Raw genomic sequence first — 20,405 nt, forward strand, 5'->3', positions numbered from 1 at the left:
CTATTTAAAATGGACCATTCTAGAAATAATAAATCGTCCAAATATTCATTCTATACATGTTGCATTTGATTTATTGTCAAAACCCTGTGTCAGAGTGGAGCTAGCATGATCTCACAGGTAGATGTCTAGCGGCTAAGTATTAGTAACGGACTTTTGTTACCTTTTTTGTTTGTTTTGTTTAACGTCCTATTAACAGCCAGGGCCAGTTAAGGACGTGCCAAGTTTTGGAGGTGGAGGAAAGCCGGAGTACCTGGAGGAAAACATTGGGCCTACGGTCAGTACCTGGCAACTGCCCCACGTAGGTTTCGAAATTGCAATCCAGAGGTAGAGGGCTAGTGTTAAAGTGTCGGGACACCTTAACCACTCAGCCACCGCGGCCCCAACTTTTGTTATCAGTATCCCATGAGTGGTAACGAAACGTACCCATGTGTTGTGTGGTGTAACAAAGTTAACTTTTATATTGATATGTTTTGTTCTCGAATTATTCCAATGTTGGAATAAATTACCCAATGAAGTTACCAATCAAACGTTGTCAATGAATGTCACACAATATACAATGTTCTGATATATAGATTGGCCATAACATGTGATTATATTGATGTGATTACCATTACGATAGGCCATAACATGTGATTATATTTATGTGATTATCATTATGATTGGCCATCATAACGTGTGATTATATTTATGTGATTATCATTACGATTGACCATAACATGTGATTATATTTGTGTGATTATCATTATGATTGGCCATAACGTGTGATTATATTTATGTGATTATCATTACGATTGGCCATAACATGTGATTATATTTATGTGATTATCATTACGATAGGCCATAACATATGATTATATTGATGTGATTATTATTACGATAGGCCATAACATGTGATTATATCTATGTGATTATCATTACGATTGGCCATAGCATGTGATTATATTTGTGTGATTATTATTACGATTGGCCATAACATGTGATTATATCTATGTGATTATCATTACGATTGGCCATAACATGTGATTATATTTATGTGATTATCATTACGATTGGCCATAACATGTGATTATATCTATGTGATTATCATTACGATTGGCCATAGCATGTGATTATATTTATGTGATTATCATTACGATTGGCCATAGCATGTGATTATATCTATGTGATTATCATTACGATTGGCCATAACATGTGATTATATCTATGTGATTATCATTACGATTGGCCATAGCATGTGATTATATTTATGTGATTATCATTACGATTGGCCATAACATGTGATTATATTGATGTGATTATCATTACGATAGGCCATAACATGTGATTATATTTATGTGATTATCATTATGATTGGCCATAACGTGTGATTATATTTATGTGATTATCATTACGATTGGCCATAACATGTGATTATATTTGTGTGATTATCATTATGATTGGCCATAACGTGTGATTATATTTATGTGATTATCATTACGATTGGCCATAGCACGTGATTATATTTATGTGATTATCATTATGATTGGTCATAACATGTGATTATACTTCGGTTTCATTTTCCCATGGTTGTGTTTAAACGCGTTGTTCAGGATTACTCCAGGTGTTGGTTTTTTTCTTCTCTCATTTGTTTTTAGCGGACTATAGCCATACTGTAATCATCAACATATCATTACAACAAACCAATTAATAGCACAGCGATAAATCTGTGAATAAACCATGATCTGGTTTAAGCTTTCCCCAGCCTACCAGTTATGCTTCAATCCACGTGGTACATATGTATATCAATGACTTATGAATCAAGTATAGGAAACACTTGTTAGTATACTACATGTCTTTTTGCTATGTTATAACACTACAAAGTATTTTACAGAAAAAACATAGCTCGGCATATTTACAGTATTGGCATTTTTAGATTACATATACATATGACTATAAAATGATTTCTCAAAAAAAAAAATATTCTAAGTAAATAATATATTTTAAAATCATGAATCTAAAATGTTCATTAAGGACTACTTAAGCTTACGTGATGAAAGACCCGTATGTTGTAGACGCTGACATGAAATAAAAGAACGCATTACCTTGACCTATGACATCATAACCGATAAAGGAGTATTATGTGTTATTTCATTACTCAGACCTCTTTGAACACACTAAAAATTCGTTTCGATTGATGTTACATATAGCATGTGCATTAGAGTGTCGTCTCGTGGAGAAACGTGATGCTAAAGATAGCCATCAGGGGTATTGCACAGCAGTTACGTGGTGCGTGAATGCCGTAACATACACTGGCGTCGACTGGTACGGTCAGTCAAACCAATATTAATCTCCGATATTTTAGTGCAAATCTTCTGTGTGTTGCAGGAATATGATGCGGTCGGGTATAACGCCAACATTGATAGGAAGTTTAGGGAATCCCGTACTTCCCGGATCTGGTAAGTTCATTTTCTATTTTTATTTTAACCCTTCCAATGGCCAATATAAGCTATTAGATTCACTACTGAAGCTATATTTTAATTCTGACATACAACTCTGGAATTTGATGCACGCTAGACTGTAAGCGGGGAATATTTTCATCATCTTTCGTAAGTCTTTGTATGTAGTGTGCGTTAGGTACAGGATAAACTTTCTAATGTGGAAAAGGTATTTGGATTCATATAAAATCCGTTGTTGTAATTTCAGCTTAAACATAAATTTCAGGCCCCCCAGACGAGAATATTTCTTTTTCGTTTGATGTAGATTGTATTTGAGTTAGTTGGTTATTTAGATGATATCATGAATATGACAAGAGTATCGACTTATTTCTGTTTACCGATGGAACATTTATATTGCTATGCAACAGCAAGTCATTAAAACATTATATTCCTTTCATCTTAAAGACAAAAAACGTTTCTGTCTGCACCATAAGCAAGTGAGGAAGGGGAATTAGTGGCGTAATTTCACGTCTTTTACGACCACGAGACTCTTGAGAGAAACACTGTAGTTATACAGTAAATAGCGTTCTAATCTACTAGCAAGATTAAGACTGATTAATGGTGTGCTTTTGATTAAACAACTACGTAATTATTATATCTTGCTTCATATACACTGTAAAATTGGTGGAATTAATTGCGGTTAAATAGAAAACACATTTTAATTTCTGCTTAGTCAATATTTATTAATACCCATCACTAATTCTTATATGAAAACCATTTCAATCATGTTTTTTAATTCTAACTTCTAATTTCGCCGGTAAATGAGTAACACATATTAATTCTCTGTATACTTCAGGCGACGTGATCACGATAGGTCCAGAGTGACAAGGCGTGCAATGTTGAGATGTCTTACATCAAACCGGGCCTATAGAGTGGTTGTGTCCCTCTTCTCTCTCATATACGCTCTTCATCTGTTCTGGCTGACACACGTGTTCCTTCCCGAGGAATTACACGGATTTGATTTAATCAGTGATGACGTCATTGATGAAGACGATATAGAAGATATGATGTCGTTTGAAGACATCATGAAGGAACATACTGGTGAAATGTATATTATTTGAGAGGAAGTTAAAGGCCCAGTAGTGAAGTGGAAGTCAAACACCCGTTGATCCGTGATCTCAAAAGTATTACGTAGAATCAGGGGGCCAGATTGAATTATTTTCTTGCAGTGATCGACACTTGGAACATTTCATGTAAACAAAATTTGGATGAAAAGCAAATATAATGCCATGTCGTCCAACGAGCATATGCCGTCTGCAAAATCCATTTTGGAAGGGAATTCTCAAAAGTGTAATGGCGTCAACGGTCAATCCTGCCCCGGACTGTTGTTGCCATAAACTGTACGTCAAATTTCATTCTGTCTCATTTAAAATGCTACTGACATTACTAAACAAAGGCAGAGACATCCAGATTTGTAAAATAAGACTTAAATACTGTATTACTACATTGTAAGTACATTATGTTATGATAATTTTTCATCTGTTCATTGTGAAACCATGACCTCGCCGTATTATACAGTAACAAAGTGATCCCTAAATGTGTTAACTTGTGTCGTTAGATAGCAGCTGACGGGACATCGTCGTATTCCTAGGAACTGGACGCCATCCGTGTCTTAAAAAACGTCATGTCAAATTAGTTTTTATTAACTGTCGTTTTGTCTGGTGGTAAGAAATAGATTGAACACCTATGTTTTGTATATCGAATTCCGATGACCTTGCCGAAAATAAAGATAAAGTTATACATTGTTGTATACATGTTTTACTTCCATGTGAAAGTATCCAAATTACGGTGTATAAATTAAAGAGTCTTTATTCAAAGAACTGACCATTTGCCTTTAAATCGCGTTCTGTAACAAACCTCAAATCACTTGTCAAGGTAATACAGTAACAGGTGTACAACCACTGGTAGTCTACTCTTTACTTATAGCACATAATAATGTTAATTCTTTATTGAATGTGTAATAAAGGATTTACTGTATATCAGGTTTATATTGTGCTTAGAACACGATACCACATTAACTCCCCCGTAACTCTATCTGCGATAATGTGTTCACTCACAGTATGTCTTTGTTATCAAATACATTGGGAAATTGGCTACAATTAACTCGGTTCCCACCCTTCGGAGGTGTCATGAGCGAACCAGTAAAATTATCCGTGCTTGTATTTAATAAAAAAAAAAACCCCAACTATAAATGTGTTTTTATAACCTAACCTGTATATCCAAATCGTTGACGAAATTAAAGTGTTTTGGTTAGACTTTACATGTTGATATGACAGACGCAGAAATATAGAGATTTTAAATAACGCATGAACACCTCCGCAGGTCGGAAACTGATGTAGGATTAAACCTACCATAACCAATTGGATGCACGTTTTGGTAAATAACAATCGAATCCTTAGCATAATATGGGATTTGTTTTACCTATCGTCTACTTGTGAATTTGGAAACTAGTATTTTGGAAATATCTTGCTAGATTAGGTATTAATGGAAATAAAGATGCAAGATCGCAACGATTTATAGGTCAGTTATACATGTATGTGAGGTATTTGTTACTGATAGTATAGTAAAATTAAAGATTCAGCAATGATACATATGGTCAGGTTGCAAGTGAGAAGTCTGACATGGATCAAATATAAGGAACTTTATGTGATGAGTCAACCAAGTAAAAGATATAAAAAAAGGGACAAAGCTACAGAAGGGCACGAGCGTTTGTTTAGGCGGTGTTAACGTCCTCGATACATGATTGTCAATATCATAGTTATATATGGAGGGTGTAAGAGCGACACCAACAGTCATGGGTCATATACACAGGGTGTAACAGATACACCAACAGTCATGGGTCATATACACATGGTGTAACAGAGACACGAACAGTCATGGGTCATATACACAGGGTGTAACAGAGACACGAACAGTCATGGGTCATATACACAGGGTGTAACAGATACACCAACAGTCATGGGTCATATACACAGGGTGTAACAGATACACCAACAGTCATGGGTCATATACACAGGGTGTAACAGATACACCAACAGTCATGGGTCATATACACAGGGTGTAACAGAGGTACCAACAGTGATAGGTCATATACACAGGGTGTAACAGATACACCAACAGTCATGGGTCATATACACAGGGTGTAACAGATACACCGACAGTCATGGGTCATATACACAGGGTGTAACAGATACACCAACAGTCATGGGTCATATACACAGGGTGTAACAGATACACCGACAGTGATAGGTCATATACACAGGGTGTAACAGATACACCGACAGTCATGGGTCATATACACAGGGTGTAACAGATACACCAACAGTCATGGGTCATATACACAGGGTGTAACAGATACACCGACAGTCATGGGTCATATACACAGGGTGTAACAGATACAACAACAGTCATAGGTCATATACACAGGGTGTAACAGAGACACCAACAGTCATGGGTCATATACACAGGGTGTACAGTGGACACCGACAGTCATGGGTCATATACACAGGGTGTAACAGATACAACAACAGTCATAGGTCATATACACAGGGTGTAACAGAGACACCAACAGTCATGAGTCATATACACAGGGTGTAACAGATACACCAACAGTCATGGGTCATATACACAGGGTGTAACAGGTACACCAACAGTCATGGGTCATATACACAGGGTGTAACAGATACACCAACAGTCATGGGTCATATACACAGGGTGTAACAGAGGTACCAACAGTCATGGGTCATATACACAGGGTGTAACAGATACATCAACAGTGATGGGTCATATACACAGGGTGTAACAGATACACCAACAGTGATGGGTCATATACACAGGGTGTAACAGGTACACCAACAGTCATGGGTCATATACACAGGGTGTAACAGATACACCAACAGTCATGGGTCATATACACAGGGTGTAACAGAGGTACCAACAGTCATGGGTCATATACACAGGGTGTAACAGATACACCAACAGTCATAGGTCATATACACAGGGTGTAACAGATACACCAACAGTCATGGGTCATATACACAGGGTGTAACAGAGACACCAACAGTCATGGGTCATATACACATGGTGTAACAGATACACCAACAGTCATGGGTCATATACACAGGGTGTAACAGAGGCACCAACAGTCATGGTGACGTTACGATGATGATGGAAAAGAAACACCAGCAGCCAGCGTCCTATCAGGGCGGATGTCATATCAGTGGAAGAGCCATCAACAGTCATGGGTTATATAGAGACAGGTGTCAACAGTACAGAATAATAGGATACACGGGAAAGGATGGAAAACACGAATGAAAATAATTCCCAACCGCATCAAGAACTTTTCCGAACTAGGGAGGGCTTGTTAGTTTGAAGCCTCAACCACGGGAACGAAGCAATATCTATGCAGCAAGAATATATTTGTTCTATATAAGAAAGTCATCCTTTGGGGAAAAAAGCAAATTCGAAAATATTTGTGTGAGAAAACTGTTTTCGAGTAACATTTCTGCCGAGGAAATATAAATATAAATATATATAAATATAAATGAAGGATTCAAGTCATCATGAGTCTGATGGCAACAATATGTCGTTCAAATTTAATTTGCTGATGATTCTATCTGACGCGTGCGGGACGTCTGGTTCGATATCAAGTTTATCTTTTCTCGACATCGATAGGAAAATAATCGTAATATAAGTCACAAATTCGTTTCAAATAGTCATCGACTTTGTGGAACTTCGTTTCAAAACGAAGTCGCCAAGAGGCGACCATTGAAAACCTGAGTTGTATTTACTTAGATATTTACATAGATGTGTACCAGACGTAGGTTGTTAGACCTGCATGTCCTACTCCTCCTCCACGGCCGACTGTATGACGTCACTCCGGGTATGGGTTAAGTCCGCCTTGTAGTTTATGATACAGATCTATGTTTGCCCAATGTCTATCGATTCTATTCTTAAAGTATGTAGGGTTGGTGCATTTTTCGGTTGGGAGGTCCAGCTGTTTACCACTCTTTGTGTAAGTGATGAATTTCGTATCAATTAATGGTACTTGTTTAGTTGGCCGGCTGTGAACACTCTCCAGCTGATCGAAGTACCAAGTTATGGTTCCATATGTTTGCTTCATACTCTAAATTTTGACTGAGTGCGGCCTTATAATGGTGCTTTAAGGTATTCCATTGTCTCTCGACTGCTCTCGGTATCTTGTATAGGAAATTATTTAGGATTCTGTCCTGGTTTTGTCTCCCCATTTCTGCTAACACCTAAGCTTTTTTCGTTTCTGTTTTTTTCTTCTTTATATTTGTATCCAATGTTTTTTTTAGTAGAGTTCTTTCGGAAATCTCGCTAATCATTACTTGGGTTAGAATATAACAGAAAATTTCATAGTTAGCCTCTACATACATGTATATCTATATCGCATGGCAGAGTTTTATCACAATCGGTTTTGAGTTTTTAGTATTAACGAAGGACTTGTAACAGAGGAAATCTCTGTTCTACGATCACTCTCCTTGAACCACTTTTGATTTCCATGTTAGAAACCCTCTCTTCCTTGTTAGTACATGTACGTACATGTAAGGTCCAGATACTACATATACACATGTAGGTTCGTTATGGACTCTGACTCGGAATAGCTCGGTCACATGTTGGAAAAGGTCCGAGTCTCTAACTGATTCAATAAATCCCTCCTCTATTTCTTTCCCTGCGTTAGCGTCCAATCATCCCAGTTTATATTGTTCAAGTTGAAATTTTCAGAAAGAGCAAGTGAAATGTCCGTTGGATATTTCAGAGTTTTTTCATCCGATTGTTAGTATTTTTCCTCTGTCCAATTTTTTTCCCCATTTATATTGTAGTCTAAGGTTATTTCTTCGGCTTTAAGTTCACCTCAAGCTAGAATCATATTTACATTTACATAATTGTAAAATCTATAAACATATTATGTCCTTGTAGGTTTAGCGTTTTTCAATAAAGTTTCGAAAAAAAAAATGAGAGAACGATGGCATTTGAAAAAAGTTGTAACAATGAAATGGTATCTGTGCGAGAATAGTACATGTATTCTACGTATATCAAAATATTCATCGCTGTACCTAGGGTATGTAGGCTTTTATAAGTTGTACAATGTATTAAATACATATAGTCCAGATGATTCAACAAAGTAAAGACAAGTACGTATACATTGTACATGTACAATGTACGTCCATGCAGGTACATGTACATGTATGTACGTCCCTGGTACACGGCGGGTAAGTTTAAACAGAGTTTAGTATATAGGTATCTGGTTTAAATAATAATTGAACAAAATAAAATAGTTTGCGTTATTATGCATGTACAGTTGGGAATACGAAACTAACGGTTTATGAAATTTTCTAGCTTTAGTCGATGTCGTTTATTTATAGAAGGGAATCCCAATTGAGCTTGGTGACAGATCAGAAAGCCACACACTTTAAATATTCAACGCGGATTTCTTTCTATTGGAGATGGGTTTTGTGAAAACATGTACATTCGTTCATATAGAGACGGCCACGGCTAATGTAAGACGGTTTGTCGTTTCATGAGGAGAGCAGAAGCTCGGTCTATGTCTTTGTTCAGCTGTCTCCTTGCTTGTTGACATTCTCGCCATGTCTTTTTTACATGTATACCGACGCACGTGTTCTCGATGTATGAACCTCAGGTATCGGCTTCACCCCGCCACGCCCCTTACACGTGGGCTGAGGGACGAAGCTTACTTCAGATCCAAGGAGTACCGAGAGAGGACAGCATCAGTTACGACTTTCTACGACCAAAGTGCCATTGACCAGGTGGCGGCAAAAGTAGGCCTATATTGTATGAACAAGTCTATATAGCTACTACTGCAGGGCTGTGAGGCCTATATATATGTGTCTGTACTGGTATTGGTCTGTAGGCCTATCGCCTATATCGAGGGGTCACGGTCGAGACGGAGGGGATATATAGTTCGATTGATCCTACACCCCTCCAAGAGTTAAATTGACCATCCCTTTAAATCTGAAAAGCTTACTAATGTAGAAATGCCTATACATAATACAGTATACATATACCATTTTATAATAGTCTGGATCCCTTGCCTGGCCCCAGCCAACTGTTGACAACACTAGTGTTCTTAGACAGCTTTAGACCTGAGGCAATGTACCTGATGTCTTGTTACCTTATTGACCTCACAGTTCAGGTCATGTATAGGTATTGTATAAAATTAGTTGCCGATTATATTTGCATATTTACGCCTATAAGTTATTCACACATATCATTGTAAAAAACAATGACTTTTACTATTTGATTTAATGTGATTCGGGAGTAATACATGTACCAGTGTCCTGCCTTTTGAACATCAATTAATTAGGATACAGAATATCTGTAAACTAGATTTAGAAGGATCTACAGGTTGTGTCTTTAGTCTGTGTATTCCTTTATCATCTATATTAAGGTCAGAACTCTTTAGGAATGCAGACACAATCTTGACATTATACCACTGTTGTAACACTGTGTAGATGCGGGGCATGCACAGTGTTCCAGTCACCCATTTGTCCGTCCTAAAACAACTGTTATTATTAATGTTTCTAAAGAAGTTTTTCAAGTCAGATGACACTGTCGGATCAGAAAAAAATAAAATGGCTGATAACTAGGGATTTTCAATTCTCAGCTGAAATAAATTTCCTTGATATAGGTTTCTTTTTATTGTTTGTTGTGCTTGTCTTGCTTTTTTTTTTTAAATTGAATATTGTATATTTAATTTGATTTTTTTTTCTTTTTTACTTATTCTTATTTTAGGACTGATCGAAAGAACAAGCAAGAGCACAATAGTATAGTAGTCATAGTTTATTAATAAAAATGATAACTGTGAGGAAAATATAAGTGAAAATATCCTATTTACCATTGAACAAATGAAGATCTTTCTGCTGTAGTTAGGTAGCTGTCTATAAGATCTTTATACTGTATACGTTGGCTGGTGTCAGCTAGATCTGTATACTGTACGTAGGTTGGTGTCAATAAGATCTTGATACTCTAGGTAGGTTGGTGTCTATAAGATCGTTATACTCTGGGTAGGTTGATGTCAGTTAGATCTGTATACTGTATACGTAGGCTGGTGTCAGTAAGATCTGTATACTGTAACTAGGTAGGTTGGTGTCAGTAAGATCGTTATACTGTACACTTGTTATAGGTTGGTGTCAATAAGATCTTGATACTCTAGGTAGGTTGGTGTCAATAAGATCGTTATACTCTAGGTAGGTTGGTGTCAATAAGATCGTTATACTCTGGGTAGGTTGGTGTCAATAAGATCGTTATACTCTAGGTAGGTTGGTGTCAATAAAATCTTGATACTCTAGGTAGGTTGGTGTCTATAAGATCGTTATACTCTGGGTAGGTTGATGTCAGTAAAACCCTCCAAGGATCTTATTGACACCAATTGATCTCTAAAGTTCTAAGCATTTTCATTGTGAATATTTAAAATTGATGTTTTAACATTTCTTCTGCAGCCGTCTGTTCGACTAACACCTTCTAGTCTGCTGTACGGCGGCCACAGTCACGACAAAAGTCATCTACTGGTAAGTTATATAAAACCTCGTGTAGGTTATAGAAAATAAATAATAGTGATGTAGTCACGACAAAAGTCATCTACTGGTAAGTTATATAGAACCTTGTGTAGGTTATAGAAAATAAATAATAGTGATGTAGTCACGACAAAAGTCATCTACTGGTAAGTTATATAAAACCTCTTGTAGGTTATAGAAAATAAATAATAGTGATGTAGTCTCGACAAAAGTCATCTACTGGTAAGTTATATAAAACCTTGTGTAGGTTATAGAAAATAAATAATTGTGTTGTAGTCATGATAAAAGTCATCAACTTGTAATAGAATCGTAGTTGAAGTATATCCATATAGTTTATTAATTTTCGATTTGGTGTAATTATGTCTACTGTATCGTTTACCTGTTTACAGAGAAGTGGCCAGTATCTATATAAGGAACTACCTGTGAGATTAGCACATAGAATAGAGGGATTCCGGAACCTTCCTTTCATCGTAGGATGTAACTCAACAATTTTGAAAGTAGTGAGTACCAATGCTATGTGTGTTGGTTAATTTGTTACAGATTTGATATAATATTGATTTTTAGGATCGCTTAAAAAGATTTGTTCTAGTTTCATTTCATTGACATAAGGAGATATTTGACACATGTTTGAGCTAACATTATAACTATACAATATGTCAACAGATACACTGTATATTTACAGTAACATACATGTATATATGACTGTAAATATTGCCTTTTTTCTTTGTCAGCATGAGATGTACATACGAGCATTCCACACTCTGTATGACCATGAAAAGGTGAGAATCATTTTAAATCACTGATTCAATATAACATGTTTTAATATAGCTAGCTCCTTTGTACCTGCCAATAACATGCTGGGGTCAATGACCTTGACCTGCTTTCAAGGTCACAGGGGTTCAAATCTTTAAACAATAATCAAGTGACCAAGGTTTATCTGTATTCAACAGGGATGTGTATGTTTGCAGTGTCTAAATGATATAGTTAATCTTAAGAGGTTGTATAGGTAAAATCAGTAATAGAGTGTTGAAAGATCACAATATAATAACACTGTAAAAATAAATATAAGATTTTTAGTTAATTTTTACGAATTTGAAAATGACCTGCTTTGATGCTCACAATAATGAGATGCATATACATGTAAGTAACTCATACAAGCCCATTAAGCCTCTTGTTTTGTAAAGTTCTATTTTATGTATTGTAATTCTTAGATTCTATAGTTTCATAAGCATGATTAACTAAAAACACAATTGCCTTTTGTGACAGGTTACAGATATGGAGTCGGAGAGAAAATACTCAGAAACCTTGGAGACGCTGCTGGAGCAGCACAAAGATGTCATCACTCTGCTGGCTCAGGGCTTCTCCGAGAGTCGGAAACATATACAGGTCTGAGATGCTAGAATCTGTCTGTACTAATTTACTGTACACTATAACTCAAACTCCTTAACTATCGTAGTTATCTGTAGAGGTACAAAATGGATGTTCAGACTGGTCAGTCAGTACTTATACAATGGTCAGTATCATTATGATGTATTCGGTGAGATGAACAGACTGGTCAGTCAGTACTTACAAAGGTCAGTGTCATTATGATGTATTTGGTGAGATGTACAGACTGGTCAGTCATTACTTACAATGGTCAGTATCATTATGATGTATGTGTTAAGGTGTGGGAATATCGGTCGCTAGCTGTACTAGTAGATATGATTTTGTAAGAGGTTTGGTTTGCTACTTGCTCTCAAAGAGAAATGGGGAAATGTAGGGAAAAACTTAATTTTGCGAATTATTCATAACACAGGTATTCTGGGTTGTAAAAGAGAATATTAAGATAACGTGAATTTTTATTTTTGATAAATACATTAACTTTAAAATCTAGGCCTTGATTATTTGTCGTAAGAGAATTTTTACACAATAAGTCATGTACATGTGTATTTGTTTTGTAGCTGGTTGTTCTCATTGTTGTGTTATTTTTCTCCCTTTATGCTTTGTACAATGTATGTTGTATTAACTATGGTAGAAGGGAGATAACTCTGACAGTGTTCAGTGAAAAGTGTAATGCTGCTCTCAATGTTAAGGTTTAACCCACCACAGCAAATTAACGTTATAAGAAAACCGGTCGCTGGTTTTTGGTGATTGATGTTCTCTTTCAATTTGTTCTCATTTTCCATTGCCCCATTCTGTTTGGTATCCTAGCGACACAAATAAACCCCTTTTATACATATACTTGTATAATGTACATCACAGTGTTGGATGTACCTTAGAGTTTACTAAATTAAACAATTGTACACAATATAGCTAGGGATAGCTAGAAAAGAATACTTAAGTATATACGCATTGAACTGTTTTTGATGCTATAATTCATATTTAAAATTCATAATCCCCCCCTTACCGACAGTCAGCAGATTTTTTGTCAGTCTTTGGAACAGCCGGAACATGGTCGCGTGCATTTTGGCAAACAAAATAGTACATGAAATTTTTTTAAAAAAAAATCACAATTTTGTTAATCATTTTATTATCAACATAAGTGCAAATGGCATTTTTTATCAAAAATAATGTAGACAAAATAATCAGTCGTTAAACTTAATTATCCTGGATATTATAGTTCTGGTTTTTGTTGTATTAATACGCTGATAAGTGTAGCGCGTGATGGATGGCATTTAAACGTTCATCAATGCCAGAGCTCTCAAACAGACTATATAGTGACAATGCCAGACAAATGTAAATATATCATTGTATACAGCATCTACAGAGGTCAGTATACATTGGACTAGAGGTCAGGACTGTAACAGAGATATTCCACATGTACACTTTGTGGTCATTGTTTTAAAGAGGACAGGAGATGTTTATACACATAATCTCCATTGGTATAATTAGATATGCTGGAATCAGTCGGGATAATTTCTGAGTTTTTCTTTGGTAGGGACAGGTCAGTTTGCTTACCCTAGCTTTGTAACAACTCTGAAAGGAGCTTGGACATGTTTGATAACCCTGGACCTTTATCCTCCTTTAAAAACCTTAACATTGTGATGCTGAATATATTAACCTGTATTTGTTAAAGCATATTCCCATATTCCTCTTTGAAATATTCTAGCTTTTCACCAGAAATGTAACTCCCTCTGTCAGGTGTTTCATTACCAATCAGTTGGGTACGGGATACTTCATTGTTTGGCTGTTTAATTGCTGGTATTTTGATTTCAGGATGAGCAGCTCATACAAGCTTTCCTGGACAGGACACTGAAGTCACGACTGGGGATCCGTGTTCTGGCTCAGCACCACCTGGCCATGCATAAAGAACAGGTAGTTTTGTCTAAAAGAAGAATAGGGTTAATATCTCTAGCAGCTCTGACAATATTGAAGTTAAGGAATTTAATACTGAATTGTCAAATCATTTATTTTCATAGTTTTAGTATTTATCTTTAAGAATTAGTTTAAGGAGCATATATGGTATAAAGTTTACTTGATATACATTTTGAGGGGGTCGCAATGGCTGAGTGGTTTAGGTGTCCTTACACTTTATTTCTAGCCCTCCACCTCTGGGTGGCGAGTTAGAAACCCAAGTGCAGTTGCCTGTTACTGACAGTTGGCAGGTGCTTTTACTCTGGGTACTCTGGCTTTCCTACACCTCCAAAACCTAGCATGTCCTGTTATTAGGATCTTAAACAAAATAAACTAAACATTTTGATAAGAAATTGGCATATACATGTATTGTTACCTCTTTAAAATTACCTGTATGTTTACAAAACTAGTTCCACATCTAGTGATGTTTACTTTTTTTTCCTGATAAAAGATAAAACCATTGATTATACTTTCTTATTACCACTGTACCCATAGTAACTTATAACTTGATATTTTGTCTCAAAACCATTTAATCATGTACATGTACATATCCTTTCTATTGTTTCCAGCCTAATTACATCGCTTATCTTGTTTACAGCCAAACCACATAGGAATCATTGATGTGTGCTTTAGTCCTCGCAGTCTACTGGAAAACAGTGTGGAGTTTCTGAGGTATGAAAATCCATGTTATTTTCTCAAAATTTTGTAAATCTCTTTTAGGAGAAGGTGTATGGAATAACTTGTATGTGTGCCAATTTTGGGTTCTAAACACTTCGTACTGACCACAGTCTGTAGTACATGTTGACAAGATCTCCTAAACATGATGTACCTAAGCCTTGCAGTGTTAAATCTGTATTGACAGAACCGTTGTTTATAAACCTTCATTGATCAAGTAGATTTCCTTGTCAATCAAAGCTTGACATTATTTTTGTGATAATCTTTCTCCTGAGGTTGTCTGGCTCCCCGATTGCCCCACCTGTTGGTTGTACGTGGTGTGTATACAGTAGAGCTTTACCTAATCTTTCTGTTAATATGGACAGCCTTATCTTAAACTGGTAACAGCCCCAGGTTTGTGTAAATAAATTCAATCAATGTTCTTTTATATTGCAACATTGACCGAATGTATGGTTTGTTTATAAAGAGCTAGAATTATCGGATATTAAGCTATTAAATATTTACTGTTACATTACAAGGCTGCAGTGGTTCTGGATGATTTTCATCCTAAAATGGGCCTCATTGCATAATGATGTTATTTCATGTCAAAGCCAAATTTACAAAATTTTTAGACTTTACTTATCAAAACACATCTCACATTTTACCAATTTTGTTCCTGAAAATGAGACAAGGAGCTGCTTTATAGTAAAACGAGCCCTGTACTTTTGGATTGTTTTGATTGTACAGTTGTAAACTTCAGGTCAATGTCTTAATCAGACATCAGAAGTGTCAGTGATTTGGCATATAACATTTTAGAAAATGTGTACATGTATATATATCGAACAATGTTTAATGGCTGATAAATATACAGTATTGAACAATTAAGATAGAGATGTACCATTGTTGACTCATATATAGCTGACAGTATTTCAGATTTATTACCAAAAATATTTGAGAATGAGCACAGACTTTGTATTTGCATGAGTACAGTTTCATGCCTAAGAGTTAACATGTGCAGTCTATAAGCAGTCTTTTGAAAATTGCTTTGCTATAATAAAAAACATTTTCAAATTTGTGAAAAGGTACATATTGTACTAGGTTATCACATGTACTATTATCTGTTGATAACATTGTAATCTTTTAACTGTATATATACCTCTGTCAGTATTGTTTAATGACCAGGAGCATTTAAATTATTGTTACTTTGTGTTGACAGCACCCTGTGTAGAGACAGGTCTTGTTTAAAATAGTTATGATTTGTGTTGACAGTACCCTGTATATGGACAGGTATGGATGTGATTAGTTATGATTTGTGTTGACAGTACCCTGTGTTGGACAGGTATGGATGTGATTAGTTATGATTTGTGTTGGCAGTACCCTGTGAAGAGACAGGTATGGATGTGATTAGTTATGATTTGTGTTGACAGTACCCTGTGTATGGACAGGTATGGATGTGATTAGTTATGATTTGTGTTGACAGTACCCTGTGTATGGACAGGTATGGATGTGATTAGTTATGATTTGTGTTGACAGTACCCTGTGTTGGACAGGTATGGATGTGATTAGTTATGATTTGTGTTGACAGTACCCTGTGTTGGACAGGTATGGATGTGATTAGTTATGATTTGTGTTGACAGTACCCTGTGTAGGGACAGGTATGGATGGGATTAGTTATGATTTGTGTTGACAGTACCCTGTGTATGGACAGGTATGGATGTGATTAGTTATGATTTGTGTTGACAGTACCCTGTGTATGGACAGGTATGGATGTGATTAGTTATGATTTGTATTGACAGTACCCTGTGTATGGACAGGTATGGATGTGATTAGTTATGATTTGTGTTGACAGTACCCTGTGTTGAACAGGTATGGATGTGATTAGTTATGATTTGTGTTGACAGTACCCTGTGTATAGGGACAGGTTTGGATGTGATTAGTTATGATTTGTGTTGACAGTACCCTGTGTATAGGGCAAGGTATAGATGTGAATAGCTATGATTTGTGTTTCCAGTACCCTATTTAGGGACAGGTATATACATGTTTGTATGTGAATAATTAGGATTTGTGTTGACAGTACCCTGTGTAGGGACAGGTATGGATGTGATTAGTTATGATTTGTGTTGACAGTACCCTGTGCAGGGACAGGTATGGATGTGAATAGTTATGATTTGTGTTGACAGTGCCCTGTGTACGGACAGGTATGGATGTGAATAGTTATGATTTATGTTTTCAGTACCCTGTGCAGGGACAGGTATGGATGTGCCCCAAAGGTACAATTCCAGGGACACATGTCCGTTAAGTTTCCCTACATGCCTCAGCCAGTGGAATACATCGTAGGGGAGGTGATGAAAAATGCCATGAGGTACGTAGGTATATGACGAGTGTATGCAAAATGTTTCATTACTTACATAATAGTAATTACTTACACTGTCCATATGTGTACGGCGCTCCAGTCTATGTATTTAGCCTCACATTAATTTCATAACTTGTTAATGTAACAGAGCATGACTTCAGGCTTTAATATTCTATATCAGTATAATATAAAATGTAGTTGTTTTGCTAACCGTTCTCATTGAGTGTCCATGGGATATTTATGTTACAAGATAATGTAGCTTTTACAAGTGTTTTGAGTATCAAACATATACCTTTATTTTGTAACTTTGAAACTGCAGATTGAGAGAGCTTAGTACTGTGTGATCAACATATCAGAACATTTGTTAAGATGGGTTTAATAATTTACTATTTTTACACTCATTCTCATATCATTGGTAGGGCCACTGTAGAAAATAACCTGAGGAACTACAGTAACATACCTGATGTGCTGGTAACATTGGCCAACAATACCACAGACTTCATCATCAGGTAAGTACAGGTGTATCCCTAATACTAGACTTCATTATCAGGTAAGTACAGGTGTATCCCTAATAATAGACTTCATCATGATCATCAAGAACAGGTGTATCCCTAATACTAGACTTCATCATCAAGTAAGTACAGGTGTATCCCTAATAATAGACTTCATCCTCAGGTAAGTACGTACAGGTGTATCCCTAATACTAGACTTCATCGGCAAGTCAGTACAGGTGTATCCCTAATAATATACTTCATTATGATCATCAAGTACAGGTGTATCCTTAATAATAGACTTCATCATGAAGTACGTACAGGTGTATCCTTAATAATAGACTTCATCATGAAGTAAGTACAGGTGTATCCCTAATAATGGACTTCATCATCAAGTAAGTACAGGTGTATCCCTAATAATAGACTTCATCCTCAAGTAAGTACAGGTGTATCCCTAATAATAGACTTCATCCTCAGGTAAGAACAGGTGTATCCCTAATAATAGACTTCATCCTCAAGTAAGTACAGGTGTATCCCTAATAATAGACTTCATCCTCAGGTAAGAACAGGTGTATCCCTAATAATAGACTTCATCCTCAGGTAAGTACAGGTGTATCCCTGATAATGGACTTCATCATCAAGTAAGTACAGGTGTATCCCTAATAATGGACTTCATCCTCAGGTAAGTACAGGTGTATCCCTGATAATGGACTTCATCGTCAAGTAAGTACAGGTGTATCCCTAATAATGGACTTCATCCTCAGGTAAGTACAGGTGTATCCCTAATACTAGACTTCATCATCAAATAAGTACAGATGTATCCCTGATGATAGACTTACAATTGTACCCTAGATTATCAAGTATAAAGTACAGATGCAGGGGTGCATATCTCCTTTTACTTGTTCAATCTACCTTCATGATTTAATTGTTTATATTAACTTATATTTGCCTCCTACAGAAATTTTCTTATGGGAGTATATAGTTACCACGTTGTCCATCCAGCTATCTTTCGGTCTGTCTTTTTTCTGTACGGAGCATAACTTTGACAACAGTTATACATGTAAAAGGATTATGAGACTGTGAACCTCAGTTACACTAAGGTGATGTGCAGTGTACCAGATTCAAGGCCCGTAACCCCATATTTACAGAGTATTTGCCCTTTGTTAAAAGTTCCTGTTTAGAGCATAATTTTACTCGTATTCTAAATTATCTTTCATTATACCTCCGCAACGAAGTTGTAGACGCATTTTGTCCGGACAACTCCTCCTAAACTAAATGGCCAATTTCAATGAAACTTCACACAAGTATAGAGGACCATGTGTAGATGTGCATGCCACCTTCTTTTTTTTCAAAATTATGGTTGCTATGGCAACTGGTCACTATAAACAGGTTTTCTGATAAGAACCATAACTTTAAGTTTGTCCAGGCAACTCCTCCTAAACCGATGAGCCGATTTCAATGAAACTTCGCACAAATATAGAGGACCATGTGTAGATGTGCATGCCACTTTATTTTTCTCAAAATTATGGTTGCTATGGCAACTGGTTACTATAAACAGGTTTTCTGATAAGAACCATAACTTTAGGTTTGTCCAGACAACTCCTCCTAAACTAAATGGCCAATTTCAATGAAACTTCACACAAATATAGAGGACCATGGGTAGATGTGCATGCCACTTTTTTTTTCAAAATTATGGTTGCTATGGCAACTGGTCACTATTTTACTGGGTTATCTTTGTTTGCCTCTAATTAACAGTACCAATTCACCATTGACTCGTGCAGATTGCGGGGTATTAGTCAGCCATCCTGGCGACAGTTCTAGTTTGTATTTAGCCATAGTTTTGTCTGTTGTGAGTTGTTTTTCTATTTGTTTGAAACCATGTCACAGCCGTTACAGTTCAGGAAAATATCATTCAACATGACTTAAAAGGAGTGAACATTCCAATACACTTGTTTTACATGTAGCTGGTCATGAGATTTTGGAAGGTTTACCCTGGATAAATCTAGTCAATATTTATCGTCTTGTAGAGTTTGTCAACTTTTGTTTGTTTTACCTGTACAGTGATGTGACATTTTTTTTTTATAAATGTAATACAAATATTTGTATTGTTGTCACATGGGAAGATAAATGTCTCTAAATTTGTTCATGTAAGGTTTTGTGTACATATAACAACATATACAAACACATGTAGAATGTCACATCATTAACATTATATATAAACAATGAAATCTCCTGGCCTCGGAGCAGGTTTAAACACAAAATGTACAGTAATAACTGTACTTACAAACATGTGATAATCTCTTGATTTCTGTAAGAAGCGTATTTATATTTCTTCTTTTCATGAAAAATGATAATGAAATTATGCTACATGATATCTATCAATAAGCTCATTTTGTGTTTATAGATTCAATAAACTGTTTAAGAGATTTTTTTTGAAAGATTGCACTGTTATCCTGCCTGTTGGTATACATGTTTAGATATTAAAACGTGTTCATGGAATTGCATAGGATTGTTTTAATGTAAGATATGAAGAGATTATTCA

The 20,405-nt window shown here is 36.1% G+C and overlaps 1 protein-coding gene and 1 long non-coding RNA gene across 2 annotated transcripts in view; both read left to right on the top strand.

Moving 5' to 3' along the window:
• The first annotated feature begins 2,024 nt into the window (after positions 1 to 2,024).
• Positions 2,025 to 4,451, top strand: LOC117333748. The gene is made up of 2 exons (XR_004533997.1): positions 2,025 to 2,435; positions 3,271 to 4,451. It is a non-coding gene; the product is annotated as an uncharacterized LOC117333748 (long non-coding RNA).
• Positions 4,452 to 7,971: 3,520 nt separating this feature from the next.
• LOC117333050 (3-methyl-2-oxobutanoate dehydrogenase [lipoamide] kinase, mitochondrial-like) overlaps positions 7,972 to 20,405 on the top strand; it is a 30,369-nt gene continuing 17,935 nt past the window's right edge. Inside the window, exons 1-9 of the mRNA XM_033892172.1 lie at positions 7,972 to 9,277; positions 10,958 to 11,026; positions 11,422 to 11,532; positions 11,764 to 11,811; positions 12,299 to 12,418; positions 14,228 to 14,326; positions 14,964 to 15,037; positions 17,253 to 17,381; positions 17,792 to 17,881. Of these exons, the coding sequence (XP_033748063.1) occupies positions 9,086 to 9,277; positions 10,958 to 11,026; positions 11,422 to 11,532; positions 11,764 to 11,811; positions 12,299 to 12,418; positions 14,228 to 14,326; positions 14,964 to 15,037; positions 17,253 to 17,381; positions 17,792 to 17,881 (932 nt within the window). The 5' untranslated portion in view covers positions 7,972 to 9,085. The remainder of the gene's footprint in view (positions 9,278 to 10,957; positions 11,027 to 11,421; positions 11,533 to 11,763; positions 11,812 to 12,298; positions 12,419 to 14,227; positions 14,327 to 14,963; positions 15,038 to 17,252; positions 17,382 to 17,791; positions 17,882 to 20,405) is intronic.

Source organism: Pecten maximus, chromosome 8 (genome assembly GCF_902652985.1).
Source record: "Pecten maximus chromosome 8, xPecMax1.1, whole genome shotgun sequence".
Taxonomy (NCBI): domain Eukaryota; kingdom Metazoa; phylum Mollusca; class Bivalvia; order Pectinida; family Pectinidae; genus Pecten; species Pecten maximus.